This window comes from Chinchilla lanigera, unplaced genomic scaffold (assembly GCF_000276665.1).
Source record: "Chinchilla lanigera isolate Chin_1 unplaced genomic scaffold, ChiLan1.0 scaffold00005, whole genome shotgun sequence".
Lineage (NCBI taxonomy): Eukaryota > Metazoa > Chordata > Mammalia > Rodentia > Chinchillidae > Chinchilla > Chinchilla lanigera.
Window position 1 is genome coordinate 8,191,080 of NW_004955406.1, and position 25,187 is coordinate 8,216,266.

Below are 25,187 nucleotides of genomic sequence, written 5' to 3' on the forward strand. Positions count from 1 at the left end.
GACGATGTATGTTACGACTTGGCAAAAAGTTTGTCTGCCTTTGTCCATAGATTTTGCCCAAGACTGAAATTAAGGGTGGAGGACTAATCAATCTGGCAGTAGAAGAAATTTTAAGGCAGTGTAATGTTGGTGCAGTGGCATGGTTGTTGTTGGGGGCTTTTAGCCAGATTTATGTTGCAAATCAAGAGCAAAGAGCCCAGCAGGATGATTTAAAATGTTGTGAGTTTGGACAGAAAAAAAGCTCGAGTAAAGTTCCCGACTGCAAAGATAGAGCTGAGGAGATCTCAATTGCTGAGAAGGGACAGGAGAATGGAAAAGATGGTCTGAAGGCATCACAAGAAGCAGCAAGTCTCCACCCTTTGTAACCTCAAAACTACTAAAGTGAAAGATTTTGCTTTGAGGAGAAGGCCAGAGACCATCATGTTCCAGAATAGTGGCAGCATAGAGAATCTGTTCCGCAGAATTGGATTCACAGAGCTCAGTGATCCAAGCACTCGACCCCTACAGCCAAGAGGAAAGCCTGGCTGCTGCTCCAGCTGACAGAACCTGGCATCATCCACATGGCACTGACTTTAGGTGAATACAGAATGCAAGAGTTCTGAGGTTAAGAAGTCTTCCACCCAGATTTCAGAAGGCCTGGGAGGCCAGGGAGTGTGCCCCTGAAAGGGCAGTGTGTGAAGCTGTGAGTGTGAAGCCAAAGGTGCAGTGAAAAACCCAGAAGTTTGAAAAAAAACCAGGTATGTGGCTTACCTAAGGAAAGCTGCAAGGGTTGAGCAGAGCGGGCCTAAGAGAGAAGCCTTGGGAGCTACAACCACTGGAAGTGCTGTAGGGGCAAAGCCACAGAAGCCCTTTGGAGCTCACAACGTACCACAGATTGTTTTGGATGTTCCACAGGGAACTACAGGACTTAATGTTTGCCCTGCTGGGTTTTGGACTTGCTTTGGTCCCATTCCTTTGTATCCCCCCTTTTTGTACCTTTTAGAATGGTAATGTTTATCTTGTGGCATTGAAAAAAAAAGATAAGCCAGGACCCATTTGGCGAATGACTTTGTTTGCTCCTGAGGAACTGGGCTTCAGTGTGTAAGCAGTACAAATCCCTAAGTGCAGACAAGTAAGAGATGATTTGGGCTTTTAGAACAAAACTCTAGTTGTAGGGTGAAGGCTGGTTGGCACATGGGCTAGGGCAATGGCTCCTAAGTCTGGGTGCACAGTAGAATCACCTGGGGCTCCCAGCAAAAATACCCCCACCTGCCCTGGCCAGTAGGCAGCATGGGCAGAAGACTTGGACAGGGACAAATGTCAGTGGCATAAAGGCTGCCACTAGCAGGATGCGGAGCAGCACGAATTATTATACTCTCCGTGAAGCAGTGTCAGAACGTGGGAAGGAAGTTGGAAAATTCCCTCTGAGGGTGGCTTTACAGAGCTGCTACAGCCTGGATGGCTGCAAAAGAGGAGGGCTGGGGTGTGGCTCAGGGTGGAGCCCTCACCTGGCATAAGCGAGGCCCTGGGTGCATCCTCCTCCCTCATACAGTGCTCAGCAAGGCCTCTCTGCTTTCCTGAACCCACGGCCTCCAGCCAGGTCGAGGCCAGGTGCCTCCCAGGGGCAGGCAGCTCAGCTCCGGCCTTGGCCACACCCACAGCAGTCACCCTTTTAATAACTGGGCCTCCCTGCCTCTGCAGGTGCCCATAGCTGCATTGGGAGTTATGTGCTCCCTGAGGTGGCAAGCACACAGTACTCTAGCTGCCTGCATTGGGGGAAGACTTCTGGATGGAAAGGCCTCTGTTACTATTTCTAAATATCTAACCCCAATGTCTTCCATATTTAAAAAAAAAAAAAAGCAACAGAAGTCTTCCGCCCATTAAAACTTGCAGCTACTCCCCTCGCGGGTCTCCCTCGCCCGTGGTGGTGTCTTACTGACCTTTGCTGTGTTGCTTCTTCAGCATGCAGTTTGTGCTTGGGCTTCTGTCTTCCCGTCCCATTCCTGTCCTCGCTGTTTCTCCTGAGACCACGAGTTGTTTCTTCCTTCACTTCCACAACGGGACCTCTGGTTCTCAACCATCACCTCTGACTCCTCACACCCGCCTGTTCATTTCTGCTCAAACCCCACCTTTGTCGCTCTTCTCACTTATGCCTTCCCTGGATGTCTCTTTCCTCCTTACTCAAGTCTGGGTCTCAACCGGGGGAAAATCATGGCAATCTAAAGTAAATAAACAACGCTTAGATCAAAAGTAGAGTCTTGGGAACAATTCACTTGAAAATTTCTATAAACTAATAATGGAAATGAGATTTCAAGGTTCCTTAAATGCCTATGACCCATGAAGGAGAAAAAAAAGGAGTAGAAGGTTCAACTCAAAAAGCTAGGGGAAAAAAGGTAAATTGAAGGAAAGGAACTGGTAGGAAAACAATAGGAACTCATAAATAACATGAAAAGCTAGTTCTCTGCAAAAGGTAAATAAAAAGATGAACCACTAGCAGGTGTTTTTGCTGTTGCTATTTTTTAATTTATTTTTGGTGATGGAGAGTGAACCCAGAGCCTTGTGCATCCCAAGTGTGCACTGTTTCTGAGCTACAACCCAACTCAATCATTTGGTTTTGCTTTTTTGGAGAAAACACAAGGACACAAATGACTTGCAGGAAATAAAGGCAGGTAATTTTAAAACATCACGGGAGCAGTTTGTACAACCCTGTACATGCTAATTTGAAAATCTAGCTGAAACTGAGTGTGGTTGTGCACACCTGTAGTCCCAGAATTCTGAGAGGCTGAGGCAAGAGGATCAAGAGTTTGAGCCCAGCCTGGTTAATTTAATGACTTAGTGAGACCCTGTCTCAAAAAATAAAAAAGGGCTGAGGATGCAGTTGAGTGCAAAGGCCCTAAGTTCAATCCCAATACAAAAATAAAATAAAATACCTCATGCTGGCAGTGTTCTAGGTGTGTACATGGGTTGGAAGCCTTGATGATGTTAAGGTGGTGACACTCCTCAAATTGGTGAACAGATTCAAAACAGTATCTATCAAAGTCCCAGGTGCCATGCATGGTGGCACATGCATGTAATCCCAGCACTCAGGAAGCTAAGGCAGAAGTATCACAAATTTGAGACCTAGAATTCATAGTGAGACCTTGTCTCAAAAAAAAAAAAAAATTAAAATCCTAGGTGCCTTTTTTCTGAGATGGGCTGAGATGAGCCTTGCACATGCTAGGCAAATTTCTACCACTATCATGGGGTATTCTCTCATCGCATCCCCAAAATTGACAAGGTGATTCTAAAATTCATTGCATTTTAAGTGACCGAAAATATCCATCTTGTGAAACAGCAAAGTTGGACTCATACTTCCTGATTTCAGTATTTACTTCAGAGCTAATCAAGACTTTGATACTGGCATAATGGCATAAAGTTAGACATATAGATCGGTGGAATAGAATTGGGAATCCAGAAGTAAACTCTTAAATTTATGGTCAGTTGATCTCCCACAAAAACGACGAGGCAATAGAGAAAGACAGTAAAGAACAGTCTTTTCAACAAATGCCACTGGGAACACTGACTATCCAAATGCAAATGAATGAAGTTGGATCCCTACCACATACCACGCATGAAAATTAACTCAGAGTAGATAAAAGAACTTCATGTAGGAGCTAAAACTGTAAGGTTTGTAGGAAAAAAACAGTGGTGTAAACCTTTGTGACTATGGATTAGGCACTGGCTGCTCATATAAGACACCTAAAAGCACGAGCAACCCAAGGAGAGGGGTTATAAATTGGATTTTCCCCAAATTAAAACCTTTTATGTTTCAAAGGACATCATCAAGAAAGTAAAAAGAGAAGCCACAGGAAGAGAGAAAGTCTTTGTAAGACATGTACAGTATCTGATAAGGGTCAAATCCAGAATACATAAAGGATTCTCACAACTCAATAATAACAAGACAAATAACTCATAAAAAGTGGGTCAGGATTTGAGTAGACATTTCTCTAAAGATAATAGTTAATGACCAAAAAGCACAAGAAAATATGCTAACCACCATTAGTCATTAGGGAAATACAAAGCAAACCACAAGGATATGATTTCAAACCCACGCAGGTGGTACTGATTGATGGATTGCGGTGCTGGGGATAGAAACAAGGGCCTTGCATATGCTAGGCAACGCTACTCCTGAGCTGTCACACCTCTAGCCCCAAGAACGGTTATAATTTTAAAAAATAACAAGTGTTGTTGAGGAAGTAGAGAAATTAGAGCCTTTATACCCTGCTGGTAGGAATGTAAAATGGTGTAAGCCACTTTAAAAAAGTGTTCAGCAGTTTTTTAGAGTCAGATGTAGAGTTACCATGTGACCCAGCAACTTCATTTGTAGCTATATACACAAGAAAAAATTTTAAAAAGTCTTAAAAATCTCATACACAAGCTCACATAGCAGCATTACTTATAACAGCCTAAAAAGCAGAAACAGCTCAAATGTCAGCCTTCTGATGTATGATAAATAACATATGGTAAATTCATATAATGGAATAGTATTCAGCCACTGAAAGGAAGAGTTCTGATACATACTCCAATATGGATGAGCCTTACAAGCATTATGCTGAGTGAAAGAAGCCAGACATAAGTCATGTGTCATATGACATTTATATGAAATACAAGAAGAGCTATGTCTATAGATACAGGAAGCAGGTTAGGGATTGTGAGGTGGTGAAGGGTGAGAGAGATGACAGGAGATACAGTATATTTATTTTATTATTTATATATATTTTAAGGCTTTATAAGCCCTTCCTTAAAAAATTTTCCCATTCTCTTATTAACCTTTCCCACACTCTTATAAGCACTTCATATGCTCTTAAACACTTTCTACACTCTTAAACCTATGTAATTTTAACAACATGTAAAATTCTATATGGGTACTCACCAGTGAAATACAGTATGCTGCAGAATCCTGCAATAGAGCAAAAACTGTGCAATGCAGAATTAGATATATATATTTTTAAAACCCATGATGCAGTGAAACTGCAATAAATGAACGGTGATATAGTGAGGGATGACTGTACAAGGGTTTCTCATGGGATGATAGAAATGTTCTAGGATTATATAATGGGATGGTTGTTTAACCTTGTGAATATACTGAAAGCAATTCAACTATGTACTTGAAAATCAATTGAGGAAAATAAAATACACTGATCCCAGTCAAGACAGAACATTTAGATACACTAATTTCCATAGAATCAATAGCCAAGTTTTTAAAGAGCTCTCTCACCAAGAGACTTCAGTCCAGATGGTTTCATAGAATTTTGTCAAACTTAAAAATTTTTAGACTTATTGGTAATTTTTTTTTGTTTATTTATTTATTTATTTATTTATTTTTTCCGGCATTGGGAATCAAACTCATGACCTTGCGCTTGCCAGGCAGGCGCTGTGCCGCTGAGCTAAATCCCCAGCCCTGACTTAATTGGTAATTAATGTCCTTCAGAAAACAGGAAAAAGAAAACTTCCAAATTCTTTTCTGAAGCAAGTATAACATTGACACAAACAACCTAACAAAAAACTCACAGAATAATTTTACTAATACATATCTATGCAAAAATTATAAATAAAATATTAGCAACAAAATTCAACAGCATATTAGAGCAAACTAGAATTTATTTTAGGAATGTAAAAAGAGTTCTATATTGGGAAGTTTATTAATGTAATTCATCATAGTAATAGAATGGAAGAGAAAAAATCAGATTTTCTCTACACAGGCCTACATTTGACAGAATTTAATACATATTCATAATTTTAAAGACTCTATTATAAAGTAGCAATTGAGGGAATACTTCCTTAGCATGAAATGTTTATGTCAGCTCCAAACCTAGTTCCTTATTGTTTGTTTGTTTGTTTTTGGTACCAGGAATAGTTTCTTATTTAATGAGGAAGAAGCAACATTTCTGTTAAATTTAGGAACCAGATATATCTCCAATTTGCTATTGTTATTTAGTATCAACTAGAGGCGTTCACTAACACAATTAGACAAGCCAAACGCAAACATAAGTACTGGGCATGAAATGGTAGAAGATAGAAAAGATATAAGCGGAACGTGATGGTGCACGCCTGTAATCTCAGCTTTCGGGAGGCTGAGGCAGGAGGATCATTGTGAGTTTGAGGCTAGCCTGGGCTCCAAAGTGAGCTCAAGGCCAGCCTGAACTGCCTAGGGAGACCCTGTCTCAAAAAAAAAAAAAAAAAAAAGAAGAAGAGAGAAACGATAGAAGAAAAATCAGCTCTGTTTGCAAAAATTAGATTTATTTTTTTATTTGTAGATATACAGCAAATATCTAGAAAACCTAGCAGAATCAATGGGAATATTACTGTTAAGGAAATTTAGTAAAGTTGTAAGAAATAAAGTTAATCTCCAGAAAATCCACCTGCTACTACACAGAGTGCACACGTTGGTTATATAATGGAAGAAGATAAGACCCATTTACAATAGTGACAAAAAGCTAAAATTTATTTACAAAAATATAATAAGATATACAGTAAGTCCCTGACTTACAAATTAGTTCTGTTCTGAGAGAATGGTTTGTAAGTTGGAGTTGTTCATAAGCCTTTCCCTAACTGTAAACCAACAAGGTGAGTTTTATATAGTCTACCTGTGAAAGTTCACAACTTCAATGTTCATAAGTGTGGGACTTACTGTACCTAAGTGCTACATTAGGAAACCCTGAATTATACAAAATAGACTTGCACAAACAGAAACCATATTTTTTCAGTAGGAAACTTGAAATATAAGCATGCCAGATAATCCTAAATTCACTTATAAATTTAACACAATTTAGTTAAAATACTAACATATCATTTGTGGATCTTAGCAAATGGATTTTAATGTTCGTCTGAAAAATAAAGAATATCTAAGAAAACTGATAAGAGCAAAGAGGCAAGTTAAGCTTTATTTGATAATTAAAAGATATTAACATTTTTTATCACCAGCTGAGCATGGTGGTATACACTTGTTATACCAGCACTGTAGGAGGTTGAAACAGAAGGAACTCAAGTCGAGCCCAGCCCCTGGACAACCTTGTCACTTAGTGAGATCCTATTTCAGAAAAAAAGCGGGTGAGGGGCTGAGGATGTTGCTCAGTGTGAAGGCACTGGGTTAAATCCCAGTACTGGAAAAAAAAGGTGCAGCTTAACTGCTCAGTGAAATAGAAAAGAAAATATGGAAATAACCCAAGTTCATATGAAAAGTTAATAGGCTGTGAGGAGCAGCTGATCTGGAGGTCTATCAGTGTGGGGCTAGAGCAAGGCCAGCCCCAAGAACACAGACACCTGAGGCAAGCCAGGTGAACAAGTGGTTAGGCAGAGAGTTTTCACCTGTTATAATTGTATAACTAAATGCATTGCAGTTGTTGGGCAGTTCTTTTTTTCCCTCGGGGGGTAGGGGGGCTGACCTGACTTCTGCTTTCTGCATTCTGACTCTTGTCTTTGTTTCTTCATCCTCTCCTGGGAATTTCAAGCTGCACTAGATGCAGCAATAGAAGATACAGGTGGCAACTGCAATTAGTGAAGAAAAGACAACTGGTTGGTGATTTGGAACAATATAAAATTAAATATGTACATAATGTTGATTACCAAGATAAGGTCTGTGTGCAACAGATATCTAGGTTTTATCCAGCTGTAAAACATAGTATCTTAAAGTATTAAAATGTATGGTGAATTCCTTTATAAAGTTGGGTTAGAGAAAATGATTCAATACAAAATTCAGAAGGAAAAATCTTGACACATTCAACCATGTAAAAAAGTTTCAGGTCCTACCAAACAAATTTAAAAATGGAAATAAATGCAATTGAGAAAATTTTATATTGCAAATGGCCTATATCTATATCTGTATATCATAATTAAACAGATAACCAGTGTCCAAATTACTTTCTTTTTCACTGAGACACAGTACCTGACATCCACAACTTTTTTTAAAATAATTTTTTAAGGGGTCTGGGGATTTAGGTCAGCGGTACAGCACCTGGCAAGTGCAAGGTTGTGAGTTCAACTCCCGGTACTGGGAAGAAAAAAAACAAACCCCAAAAAATGGTAAAATAATTTGTAAAAAATAAAACGTAATAAATTTTTTGTCTTCTCTGCCATCAACATAGCTGAAGGAGGAAGAGAGTGGGAGTGGGTGAGAATCTAGGGCCCTATCCATAGAAGAGGTGCTTTGAGGGTTCCCTCTCATGAGGGTGCCAGATAATCCAGACCTCTCTACTCAAGCTTTTGACAAAAAATTCACCCATCCTAGCTACTTATCTGACGCTCACAGTTTAAAAGAGGAGAGGTTTATTTTGACTCAGAATTTGTAGAGGTTACAGTTCATAGTCAGGAGCTTCAAGGCAGGATAGCATGGCAGAGGAGAAACAGCTCATGGCAGGCAGTAGGAAGCAGAGAGATCAAGGGAGGAGGAGGGAGATAGACCCTTCAGGCTACACCCCAGTGATCCACCTCCTCTAACCAGGCTCCATCTTCCAACATCACATTTAGCTGTAGACTCATCAATTGACTAATCTACTGATGAATATCACTTCCCCCTGATCCAGTCACCTCCCCAGAGCCCCACCTATAGTACATGAGGCTTTGGGGGATATCTAGATATAAATCATAACAATAAGATACCTCCATTTTTTGATCACAAAGAAAAAAAATTTAGTATGCCACTATTTAAAAATGTAATTTTTAGAGTGTCTTTAAAAATATTTTAGTTTGAAGCTGGGTGTTTTGTGTGCACTTATTGTAATCCCAGCAATTGGGAGCCTGAGGCAGAAAGATTCTGAGTTCCAGGCCAGCCTGGGCTACATAACAAGTTCCAGGCCAGCCTGGAAAAGAGACCTTGTCTCAAAAAAATCTTTTTTAAAATTTTGGAATAATTTTAGAGTAACAAAATTGAAAAAAAATTGTACTGAAGGTCCCTCCATATTCTTTACCCAGCTTCTCCTACTGTTATCAAAGCCATTGAAAATTAACATTGGTTTGTTACTATGAGCTACACTACAGATCTTGGTAGGCTTTCAAAAATTTTCATCTAACACCCTGTCTCTTCTAGTCCAACACAAAATCTTCTGTTCTGTTAGTTGTCTTGTTGCTTTAGTTCTCCACACTGTGACAGTTTTCTCAATCGTTTTGTCTTTCATGACTTAGATACTTTAAAAAAACTCTTGCTCATTTATTTTGTAGAATGTCTCTCAGGTGTTTTCTCATGATTAGATTGAGGTCATGTATTTTTGGCAAGACTACTAGGTCTGAATGCCCCAGAAGGCTCTTATTTTCAGAGTTGAGGCATTTGGAAGATGATTGATCATGGGGGTACTATACTCATGAGTGGATTAATCCACAGAAGGGGTCAGAGCTGAGGGTGCTGTCGGAAGTGGGGCCTGATTGGCAGCATGGCCTGGAAGGGTATATCTGCTTCCCAGGTTCCTCTCTTCTTCCTCTGCTTCCTGGCTGCCATGGGATGACCAGACATTCTCCACCAGGCCCTTCCACCATACCTTTCTGCTTTGGAGCCAGCTGGCAATGTACTGAACCCTCAGAAGCTGTGGGCCAAGATGAACCTCTCTTTAAGTTGTGGGTGTCTCAGCAAGGAGGAAGACGGCTAAGACAGACCTGTCTTAGAGCATCATGTGAGGGAATATAATGTATTGTTGAGATATTTTATTATTTTCTTTCTTTCTTTTTTGTACTGGGAATCAAACTCAGGGTCTTGTGCTTGCTAGGCAGGTGCTGAACTGCTGAGCTACATCCCTGGCCCATATTTTATTATTGATGATGTCAACTTTGATCACTGGTTAAGGTAGTGCCCTCCAGATTTCCCCACTGTAAAGTTTATCATTTAAAACTAATAAAGTCTCCCTTTGTGTTTGGTAAATGTCTTGGAAGAGAACTTGGAGACTCCTCTTGGATACTCCTCTTGGAACTCCTCTTTCTCCTTAAACTTTTGCCTACTAACTTTAGCCTCCACTGGACAATGTAGCCTGTGACAATTTTTACCATAGTGTTGGCCAAATGGTGTTTCTGTGTTCATTTTTGAAAGCGAAATCCAGGAGAGTGGGCTCATTTTGTTTTGTTTGGGTGGTGGGCAGCCATTCAGCAGTATTGAATTTGGGATTGTTTAAATCTTTCCCAACACTGACATATAGTTTAGTCAGTGAATCCAGTAAACATTAATTAAACATTTGTTATGGCCAGTGTTGTCTCTGAAAAATATGCAGAAAAGCATAGTGGTTTGGTCCATGTCTGATTCGTTTTCTCTGCCACTGCTTTCCACCTTGAATCACACTGAGCACCGTGGCCTGATCTAAGAGGATGTTACTGTGGAAAGCCCTGTGAGACAGAGTCCCAGGGCAGAGGACAGAACTATGTTACCATAGCAGGGTGAGTCTGATAATGGGGAGGATAGATTGATGTGAGTTAAATGAGGGAATGTTTTATGAAATGTCTTTTCATGGAAAGGGCTTTTTTTTTTTTGGAACTGAGAATTGAACTCAGGACCTCACCAGGACCTTGCCAGGCAGGTGCTGTGCCACTGAGCTATACCCCCAGCCACTGAAAGGGATTTTAAAATCTGTATTCTACACATGCATTCATTATTCAACAAATATTTATTTTTAAATTAAAAAAATTATGGAATTAAGGGACAGTAATTGTACACATTTATGGATACATGTGACATTTTAGTACATGTAGCCAATGTATAATGATCAGATCAGGGTAACTGGCATATACGACGCCTCTGACATTTATCATTTCTTTCAAAATGATATCCATTCAAAGTTTCTACTAGTTATTTTGAAATGTTCAGTTAATTGTTGCCAGCCATAGCTATTCTCATGTGCTATAGCTCATTAGAAGTTACTCCTCCCATCCAGTTACACTTGTGAACCATTAACCATTCTCTCTCCAACATCCGCTCCTATACCCTTCCCAGGCTCCGGTGTGACCACTACTGTTTTCTCCTTCAACAAATATTCAGAGTCCTTTTGTATATGAGCTACTTCTAGGTGTGGAAATGTAGTGGTGAAAGATACAGACAAGGCTTCCGCCTTCATGGAATTTATATTTTCTTTCTTTTTAAAGTTAGTACACGTTTGCCGTACAGAATGATCACATTCTCTGTAGGAATTTGTACCTGCACATAAAACATCTCAATACCTCCTTTTTTCCCCATTCCCCTCCCCTCCCTTCAACCCCTCTTCCCCTCCTCATTTACAAGTTTTGTTTCCAGTTTTTTCTTTCATTTTCTTTTTTTTAAATCCCTTTTCCCTTCCTTCCCTCACCTCCCGCTTTGCTCCCTTCCCCATTTGAATATGGAACTTATATTTTAGAGTAAAGAGAAACGCACTGTTCAAGTCCTGAAGGAAAACTTCAGACAGCAATGGGTGGCATAAGATAAATAAAACAGGATAATGTAATAAAAATGGGCTATAAAGGAAAAATACTATGATGCTGTATTGAAGAGTGGTGGTGGGTGTTTAGGCAGGATGGGACAGCTTGGTCCAGCCGGGGAGAGCTGCTCTGGAGGGAACGCGGGGAGCCGAACGGATGTAGCTCGGTGAAGCAAGCGCTTCCTGTTTAGTGCACACCGGGTCCTGGGTTCAGTCCCCAACATTAAAAAAAAAAATCAGATTAGAAGGGGTCTGCTATATGAAGAATGGGGGAATTATTGTTACAGTTATGGGCTCAGTTGTGTTCCCATAAAATTCATATCTTAAAGTCTTTTTTTCCTTTAAATTGACAAGTAATTGTATTTATTTCTGGGGACAGTGATCAGCTGTCTACAGCGAGTATTGATCAAATCAGGGCAATTAGCATTTCCATCACCTTTAACATTTATATCCTCTTTTTATTTGGAGCCTTCAAACTCCTCTCTTCTAGGCTTTCATAAAATATATAGTAGGCCGTTGTGAACTATGTCACCCTACCATGTTGTAGAATCTAGAGTGTATTCACCCTATCTAGCTGTTTTGGTAGCTGATATCCAACCACCACCATCCCTTTTTCCTCCCTTCCCCATGCTCTAGAAATCACTCTTCTCTTTTTCTGAGTTCACCCTTTTCAGCTTCTGTATGAGTGAGAACACACAGTGTTTGTCGCTGTGTGCCTGGCTTATTTCACTTCATACGGTACCCTTCAGTTCCGTCTGTTTGGCTGCAGGTGACAGGGTTTCATCCTCTGTAGTCGCTGAATAGTGTCCCACCACGTGTATGTGCAGCACACTTCCTTGTCATGCGTGGGTGCCAGCGGGCACCTCTGTGGGCTCCCAGTGTTGGCTGTTGTGAACAGTGCTGTGGTACGAGCAGGTATGCAGACGCCTCTTTTGTGCATGGACTTCCTTTCCTTGGGACAGTAAACCTGGAGGCGGGGGAGTTGGATCATGTAGTAGTCCTGCTTTTAGTTTCTGAACCACTGCCATATTGTTCTCCATAACAGCTGGACTAATTTATATTCCCTGGACAACGCGTAGGCGTTCCTTGCCGCCATCCTCACTGCATTTCTTATTTTTTGCTTTCTTATCATTAGCCATTCTGACTGGAGTGAGGTAGTTTTGATTTGGTTTCCCAGGTGAATAGTGACGTCAAACTTTTTTTCATACACCTGTTAGCCGCTTGTATATCTTCTTTTGAGAAATATCGGTTCCGATCATTTGCCCATCTTCACAGTCAGGTTTTTGTTGAGTTGTGTGGACTCATATTTTCTCGCTATGACTCCCTCATCAGATGTGTAGTTTGCGAATGTCGTCTCCCATCCCGTGGGTCTTCTTTTCATTTCCTTTCCTGTGCAGAAGCTACTTCATCTGAAAGAATTTCATCCGTCTGCTATTGGTTTGTACTTTGGGGGGTTTTATTAAAAATTCATTGCCAGTGTCTTGAAGCGTTTCCCGTGGTGTTCTGCAGCCTTCACCCCCAGTGTCTCAGAGTGGAGTCTTATTTGGGAGAAGGTTTTTAAGAGGTGATGAAATTAAAATGACTCAATTAGGGAGGCCCTGCTGCACCAGGTCTGGTTCTTTATAGGAAGCAGTTTGGACACACAGAGATCCACCTGGGGTGCTTGCTCCTGTGGGTGACCCAAGGCAAGGTCAGCAGAGAGGCTGAGGAGACGCTGTGGCTGCTGACACCTTGATCTCAGGCTGCCAGCCTTCTGTGCAGTGAGGGAATGCGCCGCTGTGGCCGAAGCCAGCTGGTTTGTGGTATTGTGTCATGGCATGTCTGGCAAACTAGTATTATTTATTTATTTATTTATTTATTTGTTTGTTTTGGTACCGGGAATTGAACTCAGGACCTTGCCCTTGCCAGGCAGATGCTTATGCCACTGAGCTATATCCCCAGCCCTGGCAAACTAGTACATTAGCAAAATTATGATGGTGATGGTGACTTCTTGATAGTATTTACCACTGCCTAAAATTAGCTCACACTGACTTGTGTCTCTGCTCTCTCTCACCTGACGATAAATTCCATGATTGAAGCAGGACCTTGTCTGTCTCATTTGCCATGGTAACCAAAGTGCCCCAGGCAGTGCCTGAGCCATAGCAGTAGTAGAAGCAATGATGTCCTTAAATTGCTTATGTATCACTCAGTGTAATGTCCAGTATTTTACAGGGCTTTTTTCCTGTGATATGCAGGCGACCCAGAGTTCTTCTTTTGGGGACTGTAAAGTCTAGCACATAGGGCTATAAGAAATCACATTGCAAGTTAGAACCAGAAGGCTTGGGGAGGGGGGCTGTTTGTTTGTTTGTTTTTCTTTCCACAGTACCGGGGGTTGGACCGAGGCCTTTTGCACTGAGCTACATCCCCAGCCCTTTTCTTATTCTGAGACAGGGTCTCACTAAGTTGCTAAATTGCCCAGACTGGGCTCTAACTTGCCAGTCGCCTGTCAGCCTCCCAGTGTGCTGGGATCATAGGCTTGTGCCACCATGCCTGGCTTTTTTTCTTTTTTAAAATAATCTTCACTTCATAGAGGGGTCTTAGAGAAAGAGACCTCTTTTGAACAGAAGAGTTCCACTGGATAAGAGATTTTGCCATTATTTCAGCTTTGTTTCATTATTTAGCTTCAGAGTAAGGTTGATCTGTGAAAAATGCTGTCACAGAAAATAGGGGCAAGGTCCTTGGTCTGCTCTTGGCCATACTGGAGACCTACCTGGCAGTTAGTAGTGTTCAGTGTTGGTTAAATGAATAAAATCACTTTCAAGTCCTGCTTTGTTCTCAAAATATTTGAGTTGCTTTAAAAATTTTCTCATACATAGCATCACATCATCATGGAGGAGGTAAAATGTTTTGCTTATTTTTGGTCCTTAGAAATGTACCAAATGTCCTGAGGCAGTTCTTCACCTGGGGATGTTTTTGACCTTAGACTGCCCTTAAACTGAAGGCTCTGCCTGGCTCCGCTGCACTGGCTCCACCTTGTGTCTGAGATGTGGTACTACATACATTGAGGGCCAGTCTTACAAGAACCAGTCTGCCTGGTTAACATTGCAAGTGGTTCAGATGCTGTGTAGGACTAAATGATGACGCCTCTGTTGGGCCTTTTACGGTAATTTTATTTGCTCTGAAATATTTTTACTGTTGTAAGTATGGTGTAGTTACAGAAACAAATTCTTACACTTTCCTATCAAGGCTTTTGAGGTTAATTTACATTTCTTATCAATATAAAATGTCACCATATTTTGACAAAAGAAATGAAATGTCTGCGTATTTAAGGCCCTTATGTAAAGTTTATTTGCTCAGCAAGCCCTATCAAAATTGAAATGTTGACAATTTATTAAAAATCCCATGAAATTGATATATAAGGAAGACAATATTTTTTCAAGAGATACCTTTTTTTTTTTTGGCAGATTTGTTTCGGTTTTAGAAACAGGGTCTTGCACTGTAGTTCAGGCTGGCCTTGAACATGTGGCAGTCCTCCTGCCTCAGCCTCTCGAGTACTGAGATCATAAGTATGTGCCACCACACCCTGCTTCATTTCTGTTTTGCACAAGTGGTAGAATACTGCGAGCTGTGGTCCTAACCACGGTCATCGAGGAGCTGAACTTGAATAGAGACCAGGTGGGAGAGGCCACTTCCTCGGTTCGAATCCAGTGCTTGCCGGCACTAAATTGTGTTGACTTGTGCCGGCTCACAGGAGCCTTGTACTAAATTTTAAGGAATTCTATAGGCCATTGTTAAAGACTAGTTTATATTTTTAAAAATTATATAAGCTCAATTAAATTACATTAAAAACCAAGGTGCTCTTGGGCAGCACTTCCCCTTGGAAAACGTAGAGCAGGTTAGTGTGGCATCTGCAAAGGGTGATACAGACTCCAGAAGTGCTCCATACTTTTTCAGCTTGTTCCTTATAAAATGCAAAATAAATGTCTAGCCAGAGTACTACATACTCAGACTTCTTCCTGGTTACTTTCCTGCCCTGCTTACTTGTGCCCCGGAGGTTAGGTATGCCCAGTGTGTGCGGGGAGGGGGGGGAATAGGCGTCACAGCACTGTGCAGCTGTGCATTTCTTCCCAGTACTGTGGCGGGGACTTCCAAGGTGGGAGTCGGCAGTTTGGAGCTGGCCGTGGTGGCTGTATTTATACAGTGGAAATCAAAAGATCCCAGGGCTGCAGGTCAGGGCCTTTTCTCAGGAGCCAATTGATAACCAGCTTGCTACCATCTGCAGATGAGTTGATTTATGCCATTTTACTCTACTCTTTTCTAAAAAGACAAAAAAGAAATTTTAAACTTCTAAAAACTAATTTTATTTTACTACATTGGCTTCAATTTATTAAGTAGTTTTAGTTTTAAATGCTTTAATAATATCAATAATTTAAAATAGATCACTTCTTAGAAGAAATACATATAAATATCGAATGGGTACATGAAAAAAGCTCAGCATATTTGGCCATTAGAAAAATGCAAAGCAAAACAACACTGAGGTTCTCTCTTATTCCAGAAAGAATGGCTGTCATTAAGAACTCAAAAGGCATCAAATGCTGGCCAGGGCAGGGGGAAGATCTTCTACACTGTTGGTGGGATGTAAACTATAAACTAGTACAAACACTGTGGGAATCAGTATGGGATTCCTCAAAAAACTAAAAATAGAAATTCCATTTGACTTAGCTATACCTCTTGTGGCTATTTGCTTCAAATACTTGAAGACACCATATTACAATGATTTCTGTATACCCTGCTTATAGCAGCACAACTCACAATAGCTAAATTTGTGTGTGTGTGTGGTACTGGGGATTGAACTCAGGGCCTTATGGACGCTACCACTGAGCTACATCCACAGCCCTGTTTTTTGTTTTTTGAGACAGGGTCTCACTATGTAGTTCAGGGTGGTCTTGAACTCATTGTGTAGCCCAGGCTGGCCTTGAACTTGCAGTGATCCTCCTGCCTCAGCCTCCCAAGTGCTGAGATTACAGGTGATGCCGCCACACCTGGCTTACATAATAGCTAAAATCTTGAAGCAGCCTATGTGTCCATCGACAGATGAGTGGATGAAAAAAATGTATTTATAAACAATGGAATGCTATTCAGCCATAAAGTCATTTGTAGGAAAATAAGATGTATTTTGAGACCATAATGCTAAGTGAAGTAAATGACACACAAAAGGTTAAATATAACATGGTTTTTCTTATATGAGGAACCCAAGTATTGATAATTTAAAGAGCAAAATAAAGAGACATGATAGGAAATGGAGGTAGACTTTGTGGGGAAGGGAAGGGAATCCGGGGGCAAGGGGAAGGAAGAAGGGATGAAGGGGAAGTGCAAAGGATCCAAGAGTGGCAGGTGTGTGTACCGGTGCCCCACCATGAATGTATTTGTTGTGTATTGCAAACATATGGCAATAAAGCTTTTGGATAAAATACTATAGTTAAACGTTTAAAACAATTCTTAATTCATGAGTTGGATTCAAAATCTCAGTAGAAACAGTTTAATCAACTTTAACATACATGACTCTGTCCATTGGTTTTTATTTTTTTGCAGTACTGGAAATCGAACCGACAGCCTTATACATGCTAGGCAAGGCTTCTAGCACCGAGCTACATCTCAGTCCTGCTTTCTAACTTTATACTTTTGCTTCACTTTCCAGTTCCTGTTTAGTATCCTTTGTCTTCTTCTTTCTGAATGTCTTTTTCGTGTTGTTTTGTAGTGCTGGGGCTCACACAGGGCGCCGTGCGTGCCAGGCAGATGCTGTACCCTGAGCTCCTTCCCAGCCCCAGCCGCTTTCTTGCACCTGCATCACGAGCTGGGCCCTTTCTGTGTGTTTCCCGTCTTCTGAAACCGTGTTCTCATCTCTGCCAGTGTTTCCCTATATTGTCCTTTTCAGTTCTCCCTCTTTGCAAACCCCTACCCCTTTCCCACAATACTTGGCCTGTGTCCTCTCCTTTTTCTTTCTTTCTCTCTCTTTCTCTCTCTCTCTCTCTCTCTCTCTCTCTCTCTCTCTCTCTCTCTGCTCGCCTACGGGAGCCCTGCTACTCTGGAAGTAGAGCGTGATCGGCCTGATTTCCTCCACGGTGGCTGGCATCCCAGGTATCCCGATACCATCTGGAGCTCCTCAGGCCCACCTGGCTCCTTCTGCTGTGTTCCCGTGTTCTTGGCACCAGAAATGTGACAGTGGCTTAGAGGATCATGTGGACTTCCATGCCTCCAGCCTTGTATCTCAGGTCATGGGAGAACAAAGGAAGCTCTGTGTCATCTTTATCTCTCATCTTGGGGCCTCAGGAGTTTGGGCGCCCAGCTGCCTCCCATGTGCTGGGATGGAAGCAGGGTCCACCCATGCTAAGCTATGCCCCAGCCTTTGGGAGTGCTCTTGAAATAAGCCTGTCTCATTCCATCTTCATTTAAAAAGGCATCTGGAGAGAAGAGGCTACCAGTACTGTATTTGAACGTTACCTCCCTGCCCATACCTCGTTTGCCCTTGTATTATTTTCTTCTCTGCTACTCTCTACACAAGCTTACTGGGGGTACAGTCCACTGATTGCCTCTGCAGGTGCTGATCTGGGGAGCTGGCTTCCTGGGCCAGAAATCAATCTGACCATTCAGCTGGGAGCTGCTGCTCACCTGCAGGGAGCGAGGCATTTCTGCTTCTGATGACTCAAGCCCAGTGTTCAACAAGAGGCAATCACAAAGCCAGCCTTAACCTATCAGCAGGTGGCAGTTCGCAGTGCTGCCTTCCAGTGTCTACAGGGGGAAGAAGATGGCTTCAATCTCCTGTACTTCTGTCTGCAAAGAATGATAGGCTGGTATCCAGCCTTGCCTCCATTTTACTATATAAAACAGTGTTTTATATTTCTTTACTGTGTCCAAACTTTCAATTATGAGGTGGAGAATAGAAATGTTATTATACAATTTAATTATCTATTAAATAATTGGCATTAATAATTGAAACAGGATCAAGACATCTAATAAACAACTTCTAAAGTCAAAATGATCTAGACAAAACAACACAAAAGAGCAAATGTTTTATAGGTTATTTACATGAAGCAAGATTTTTGCTATCATTTTCTAATACTGTACTTTGGTTTTGATGGCTGAGGATGAAGCATGCTTTTTTTGTTTTTTGGTGAAAGCTTGTTTAAGAAATTTCAAACCCATAAATTGTGAGAGTGTTATACTGCATTCATTCACCTGGATTCACTATTTACACACTTTATGTCATCTGGCCTGTAGGAGAGTAAGTCATAGACATGTAACCTTTCCCTGAGATGCTTCAGGATACATCTTCCAAGAACAAAAACATTTGCTTCCATAAACCACAGGTTTTATGTCTTTGTGTGTTTGTGTTAGTCAGCTTTCTGTCTCTGTAGCAAAATGCCTGAGTTAATCAACTTAAGTGGAGGAAAGGTTTATTTTGGCTCATGGTTTCAGTCTGTAGTCAGTTGGCCTGCTGCTTTGGGCCCTGTGGTGAGGTAGAACACGGTGGCATGAGTATGTGGTGGAGGACACAGGCTGCTTCACATCATGGTGGCTGGAAAGTAAGAAGATGAACAGGGTGGAGTGGGGGTCCTGATATCTCCTGTGAGAGTGTGCCCCCAGTGACTCAACTTCCTTCCAGTTGGCCCCACCTCTTAGGGGTCCCATTACTTCCAAGTAGCTCCACAGCCTGGTAACTACACTTTTAACACATGGGTCTTTGGGGGCCACTTACCCAAATCAGAGTGATGCTCTTCAAAACTAACTTTAGAGCCACAAGACTTCGGGAGAGCTTCACAAGGTCATTTGGCTCATCCCCCTGCTTCTTACAGGTAAATTTCAGAACAGTATAAAACCAGTATTTTTCAGAGGTGACAAATACCGGTTCTCAGGGGATGAGCCTGTCATAGAAATGTGTGCATCAGAAAGAGTACAGGACTGTTCTCAGGACATGTATGTGTCCCCCACCTGAACAACCAGGCTGAGGGTGTAGCTCAGTGGTGCAGTGTGTACTTAGCATGCACAGGCCCTGGGGTCCATCTCCAGCACCAAAACCATTTAAAAAAATAAGCAAACCAGACTGTGCTAAGCCGAACATCTGAGGGTCAGATTTGTTCCTCAGATCTGTCTCCAGAGCACCCATGGAGTGGTATATCCAGAGCTTTGTTTGGAAGCACCTTGCGAAAGTCACGAAGTTCTGTTTTAAATCTCACTAAGTACTTGGTTGAGCTTCAGCGAGGCAGCAGTTGCTGTGGTTAATCCCATGGCCTCTCAGCCATGTGTGTTCAAATCCCATTCCCACAATGCACTGGTGATGAGGTCTTGGGGAAAGCGCTCCACCTGTGGTTCAGTTTTCCTCCTCTGTAAAATAACAGTAGCTGTTGTTGAGCCGTTGTGAGGAGTAAGTGGCTGTGCACAGCAGAGGCTGACACAGGTGATGAAACACCATGTGACTCTATTCCTCTAACACTCACCCGACAGCCAGAAGATACTTTCTCTGGTGTCCACACAGACCATGATCCTGGCGCCGGGCTACGAGAACCCGTGAGGACTGTTACTCCTAGGAGACGTAGACAGGGCGTCCGCTCCCGTGCAGGACCAGCGATCCTCCTCCTCACTGCGTGGGAGCCTTTCTTAGTCCTCCTCCCCGTTTTCTCCTTACCCCTGTGTCAGACTGCACAGCTCTTACCGCGATGGCCCATCCTGAGCACTGAGTGAAGCCTTGGCTCCGTGTCATGGTGGCTGCGTCACTCTGTCTGTGGCTTTGGCTTCCTCCTGTGTACAGTGTGGTGACAGAGGCCCCTCGCAGGGCTGTTGTGAGAGTCCATGGATGTACGGCCCGTGTAGTGCGGTGGCAGAGCGCTGCCTACCATGTGAGGCCGCAGCACCTGGAGCACACACAGAAAAGAAACAAAAACCCACACGTAGTTCGGAAGTTCTGACACTACGGAAAGAACCAGGGAAGCGGAATGGTTGGAGGTGGTCGTGCAGGTATGAGTCTTTGCTTTCCAGGGTGAGGAAAATTGTCAGCATTTTTAGGGAAAGGAGGCAACTAGTAAAGGGGAGAACAAAGACACTGAGAGGAAGAGGCAGGCGTGTCCGAGGGACGCACACGAGCCGAGAGCCAGCTGAGAGACACCAGAGGGGCCGGCTCCTGAGCTTCTCTGTTCCTCCAAGGCTCAGAGCATAGGAAAGAGGCCAAACAGGGACCCTGAGGTGGGCCAGGCAGTGGCCGTGGTGGTGACGCTGACGCTGACGGTGACGTGGGCTGGCGTGAAGTGGGTGGCAGGACTTCTGCCTAGATGAAAGAGTGGTGCTGTGCACGCCACAGAGAGGGTCCAGAGAGCTGGGGTGGAGGGCGGGTTTGCCAGGAAATGGACTGAGGTGGAAGCAGTCGTTCGCAGCAGTCTGGAGGGAATGATTTTGTAGTACGTTGTGCCTGCTTCTGTTCATTGTTTTTGCCGGGCAGTGCTGTGCAGGCACACAGGAAGTGAAAATGAGGGTTGCTGGAGGTCACAGATGGACTGGGTGGGCGGCTGGAGGGCGAGGGCCCGGAGGTCAGGATGGTGAGAATGGGAATCTCCAGTGGCTGACGCATGGCTGAATTAACTGCTAAGCACAGGTCCATGAGTGAGCCCAGGAGAGACCAGTGGGGGAGCTCCCAGCCACCCCACATTTGAGAAAAATAATAAATCATCCTTCATTAAGCCGATTGTGTTTTGGGCAGCTTGTTTCAGAGCAGTCGAGGACCATGATGCTCTGTGTCGTGGTGACTGAGCTCCTCGGGGAAACGGGAAGGGCTGAGAGGGGAGTTGGGGACACACAGAGGATACCACAAGTGGGCCTGAGGGTGTGGCCTTGAGCTCAGACAGCTGCGGGCATGGGGTGGGTGAGTGGTGCGGGGCCCTTTTCCTTCGTCCTGCTCGCCTTGCAAAGACCTTGCCCTTTACTGCCGAGGGGACAGCGTCTTCAGCTGGGAACTTCTTCGCCATCCCCTTTCCAAATCCCAAAATGAAGGCTACAGATACGAACTGCACGGCAGCTTTGAGAGCCACAGACAGGTTGCATCTCTTTTATAAATCCAGTCAATCCCACCCCGCTACTGGCAAAGAGCAGTACAAAGTTTGATGCTCCTTTTTTGTGACCTCTCCTTCTCTTATGTGGCACTGAGACCCCGCAGCCAGTGTAGTCTTGAGGGGCAATGGGGGACAGGAGACCCTTGGTGCGGATGAGAGGTGTAGGCGAGAGGCAAGGACAGCTTTGTGTCCCCAGTGCCCTGCTGAGCTCAGCCCCAGGAACCCTGCAGCTCCCCACAGGACGAGGGGCTGCACCAGGGCGGGCGGGGGGAGGGTGCTGAGCAAGGTGCGGGTGGACACGGTGGGTTCTTAGTTCTTGGGAGAATTGTGTTCTTTAGCCCAATTTGGGCTCAGCAGCAAAATACCCCTTACCTGTTTTGCTTGTATAAGTCAGGCCTTTGTGATTCTGGACTGGAGAGGAAGGAGACCGTGTTTTCCGTGGTCCACCTGGGCAGAGTGGGCCTTGTCGCTGGAGCAGCTCGAAGAAGGGGCTGGTAGGTTCCTCCAAGAGAGCTGGGCAGAGGGAGAGCCTGCCACCTGCTCTCACGCAGCAGCTTGCAGGTGGCAGGCCCTGGGGTGGGGTGGCCGTGTGGTCACAGAGCATGCAGCCCTTGGAAGGGCTGTCCCCTCCTCTGGGAGGTCTGTCTGCAGCCTTCTCTGCCTGGGCTCCTTCCCACCCCTGGTAAGACCTGCTCACACGTTTCTGGTCTCAGGGTTTTTTACAGCTTGTCCTTGACACCATATTCCCCACCTCAACCGGCTGCAGTCGGACTTCTCTGCACTATCTACTGATGCTCCCTTCGTACGGCTGCCTCTTGATCCTCTGCTTCTGGTTTGTTACCTGACCCGAGTCTCTGGCCCACGTCTCTTTCTGCAATTTATGCTCTGACAAGTGTTAGGTCTGCTGTTTGATTTTACAATAGCTCATCGTGTTTGACTCCACAGTGTCCCCAGCACGGGTCTCGGTGTTGGGAGGAAGGCACTGTGTTTCAGTTACCAGGAGGCTTACCTGTGTAGGCAACTTGCCCACTCTCTCAAGTCCCGGAGCTGGGGATGGACCCTTGGAGTCTGGCACTGGAAACGGTGCTTCCTGGCTCCGTTGCTAGTGTAAACTTCATCACAGACCTCTGGGCAGACATGAGCATCCTCATTTTACAGATGTGGGACCTGAGGCTTGAGAGTCCAGCGAAGTTACAACCAACCGGCCAGCTGCTGCCGTCTCTGGCTCTGACTCCCCCTCCTCTCCTTTCTGTTTCTTTTCTAGAGCATCTTGGTTTTGGCCCAGGCAGAGCTTACATTTGACAGTCAATGAAAACAATGCTCTCCTCTCTCTTTGGCTCACTCGTCTGCCTTTTCCTTTCCCCCAGAAGGTATCTTTTTTTATTACGAGGCAATGCTGAGCTGGTTTGCTGTGTTACCTTTGATCTGAAACAACTCAGATATAACTATTTAATTTGATATTTATATAGGCCTTGGCTTTTTGGAGTTTGTTTTCTAAAACTATGGACAACTTTTTTTTTTTTTTTTTTTTTTTCAGAGAGATTGGGACAATTGTCAGGTCGTTAGGATGCTGCCCCAGTGAAGGAGAGCTACATGACCTGCTTGCAGAGGTAAGCGAGGAGAGAGGCGTACTCTGCTGGCTCTTACAGGTTCAGACGCTTCACAATTAAGAAAAAAATCCCTACTTGGAACTAAAAATGCCCTAAACCACTGAATATGCTCTTTGAAAATATCAGGACAACTGTGTATACAGTCAACCAACAGGATCTGAAAGAATTGGGATCAGATATTGAGGACATGGCTGTGAACAAGTAATACAGTTTATCTCACTTTAGGTATTATCTTTTTTTTTTTTTTTTTGGTTTTTTGGTTTTTCTCCGGTACCGGGAACCGAACTCACGACCTTGCGCTTGCCAGGCAGGCGCTTTTGCCGCTGAGCTAAATCCCCAGCCCCTAGGTATTATCTTTTTAACATTAAAGAAAAACCAGTCAATACAAGGGACTGACCCTGTGCAGAAAAACTACTGACAGGTTACAGAAATACAGTGAATAATATCTGAAGGAGAGAGAAGCCAAGACAGAGACTGAGGAATTTATATTTATTTGGGAAAATAAAACAACCTCCACATAGCAGTGAACAGGATAAAATAAAGACTAAGTTTCTATTGATCATTCTAAAAACATTTTAATGATTATTTGTAATTACATTGTAAAAAAAATTATAGTTAATTTAGTTCACAAATCTTGGTTGGCTTTAGTTCTGGTGGTAGAATTGAATATTGCTTCATCCCATAAAGTAAAATGTGTGTCCCAGTGAGATGAGCAGACGTGGCCAATTTTACAGGCAGATGGAGGCTGAAGAGAGAAGAAGCAATGGACAGACAGCTTGGCTGTTTCAGAGTTGCCATCCTTGTAAGGCAGGGACAGGGAGATAATGACAGAAAAGTAACTGGTAAACACTGGCTGACTTCAGGTTATTATTATTATTTTTTTTATTAAAACAGCATTTCATTATCATGCCAACTGAAACTGACTGATTGGGGGGATATTTAGTTTTGAATTGGTGACCCTGAACTTCAGTATGGATCCATTTTGATTTGTAGTCTGGTCTTTTGGGGCCCAGTGCAAGGCTTGGTCCAAAGCAATGGCCTTTTGTGGTAAGTTTGTCCTTGCAGTGATCCCAGGATCAGGGAGATTGATGCCCTGTTTGGCTTTCTGGAAAGGTCTCTGCTCTAATGTATTTCCTCCCTCCCTTCCTTCCTTCCTTCTTTCCTTCCTTCCTTCCTTCCTTCCTTCCTTCCTTCCTTCCTTCCTTCCTTCCTTCCTCCCTCCCTTTCTGTTGTTGCTGCTATTGTTGTTGTGGGGGCCTTGTGCATGCTAAGCATTTGCTCTGCTACTGAGCTGCACCCTCAGCCATGGTCTAACTTCATTTTCTGGTTAAACAAGGCAGAGGCCCCTAAGGGGATAAGAATACCTGGGCCCTGACAAGAGAAGGATCTACAGAATTATTTATCTAGGGATTGGAGTTTTGGAGGATTAACAAAGAGAGTAAGAGAGAAAGACAGAAATGGAATTTTATTTATATCCTTATTCTTCATACCTAGCACAGCCCTTGATGTTGAAGAGAAGGAATTGGGATTTGGGAAGTCGCTTAACCTCTGCTGAGTATGTTTCACCATAACAGTGTGCATTTCAGGCGAGATCAGGTGCATCCAAGGTGCTGTCGCTGTAGACAACAATATACATTTCAAAATCTGCTTAAAGATAAATGGAATTATGTGCAAGAAGACATGTTGTGAACCCTAAAGCACTATGGAAAGTTGAGCAATGGAAGAGTAGAGAGACGCTGCTGTTGTCCAGATATTAGCACCCTGACAGCTAAGGAGCATTGCTAGGTTTTCTTTACCATTCAAAACTATGTGTTTATTTGTTGTTTTTTGAGACAGAGTCTCCCTGTGTAATGGCCTTGAACTTGAGATCTTCTTGTCTCAGCTTCCTGAATGCTGGGTTTACCGGTGTGTCCACCACTCCCAGCTATGACATTTAGAACTACTTAATAAGGAAATCCAGATGGTAAGAATACACTGTTTTTCCACTTTGGGAATCCAAAAGATATTTTTATTAAGATTAGGAGAAAAAGCTTGTTCATCCTGAATTTGTGCTCACGTTAAAAAAAGAATAAGAAACAAATGAAACACATCAAACACATAAGATGCTTTCAGTTATTGCT

General features: G+C 43.1%; 1 protein-coding gene across 1 annotated transcript in view; it reads left to right on the forward strand.

Annotated features, from left to right (window-relative positions):
• Efcab2 (EF-hand calcium binding domain 2) overlaps positions 1-25,187 on the forward strand; it is a gene marked incomplete at its 5' end in the record, with an annotated part of 123,540 nt that overhangs the window by 75,267 nt on the left and 23,086 nt on the right. The window contains 1 exon segment of the mRNA XM_013520411.1: positions 22,995-23,067. Coding sequence (XP_013375865.1) covers positions 22,995-23,067 — 73 coding nt within the window.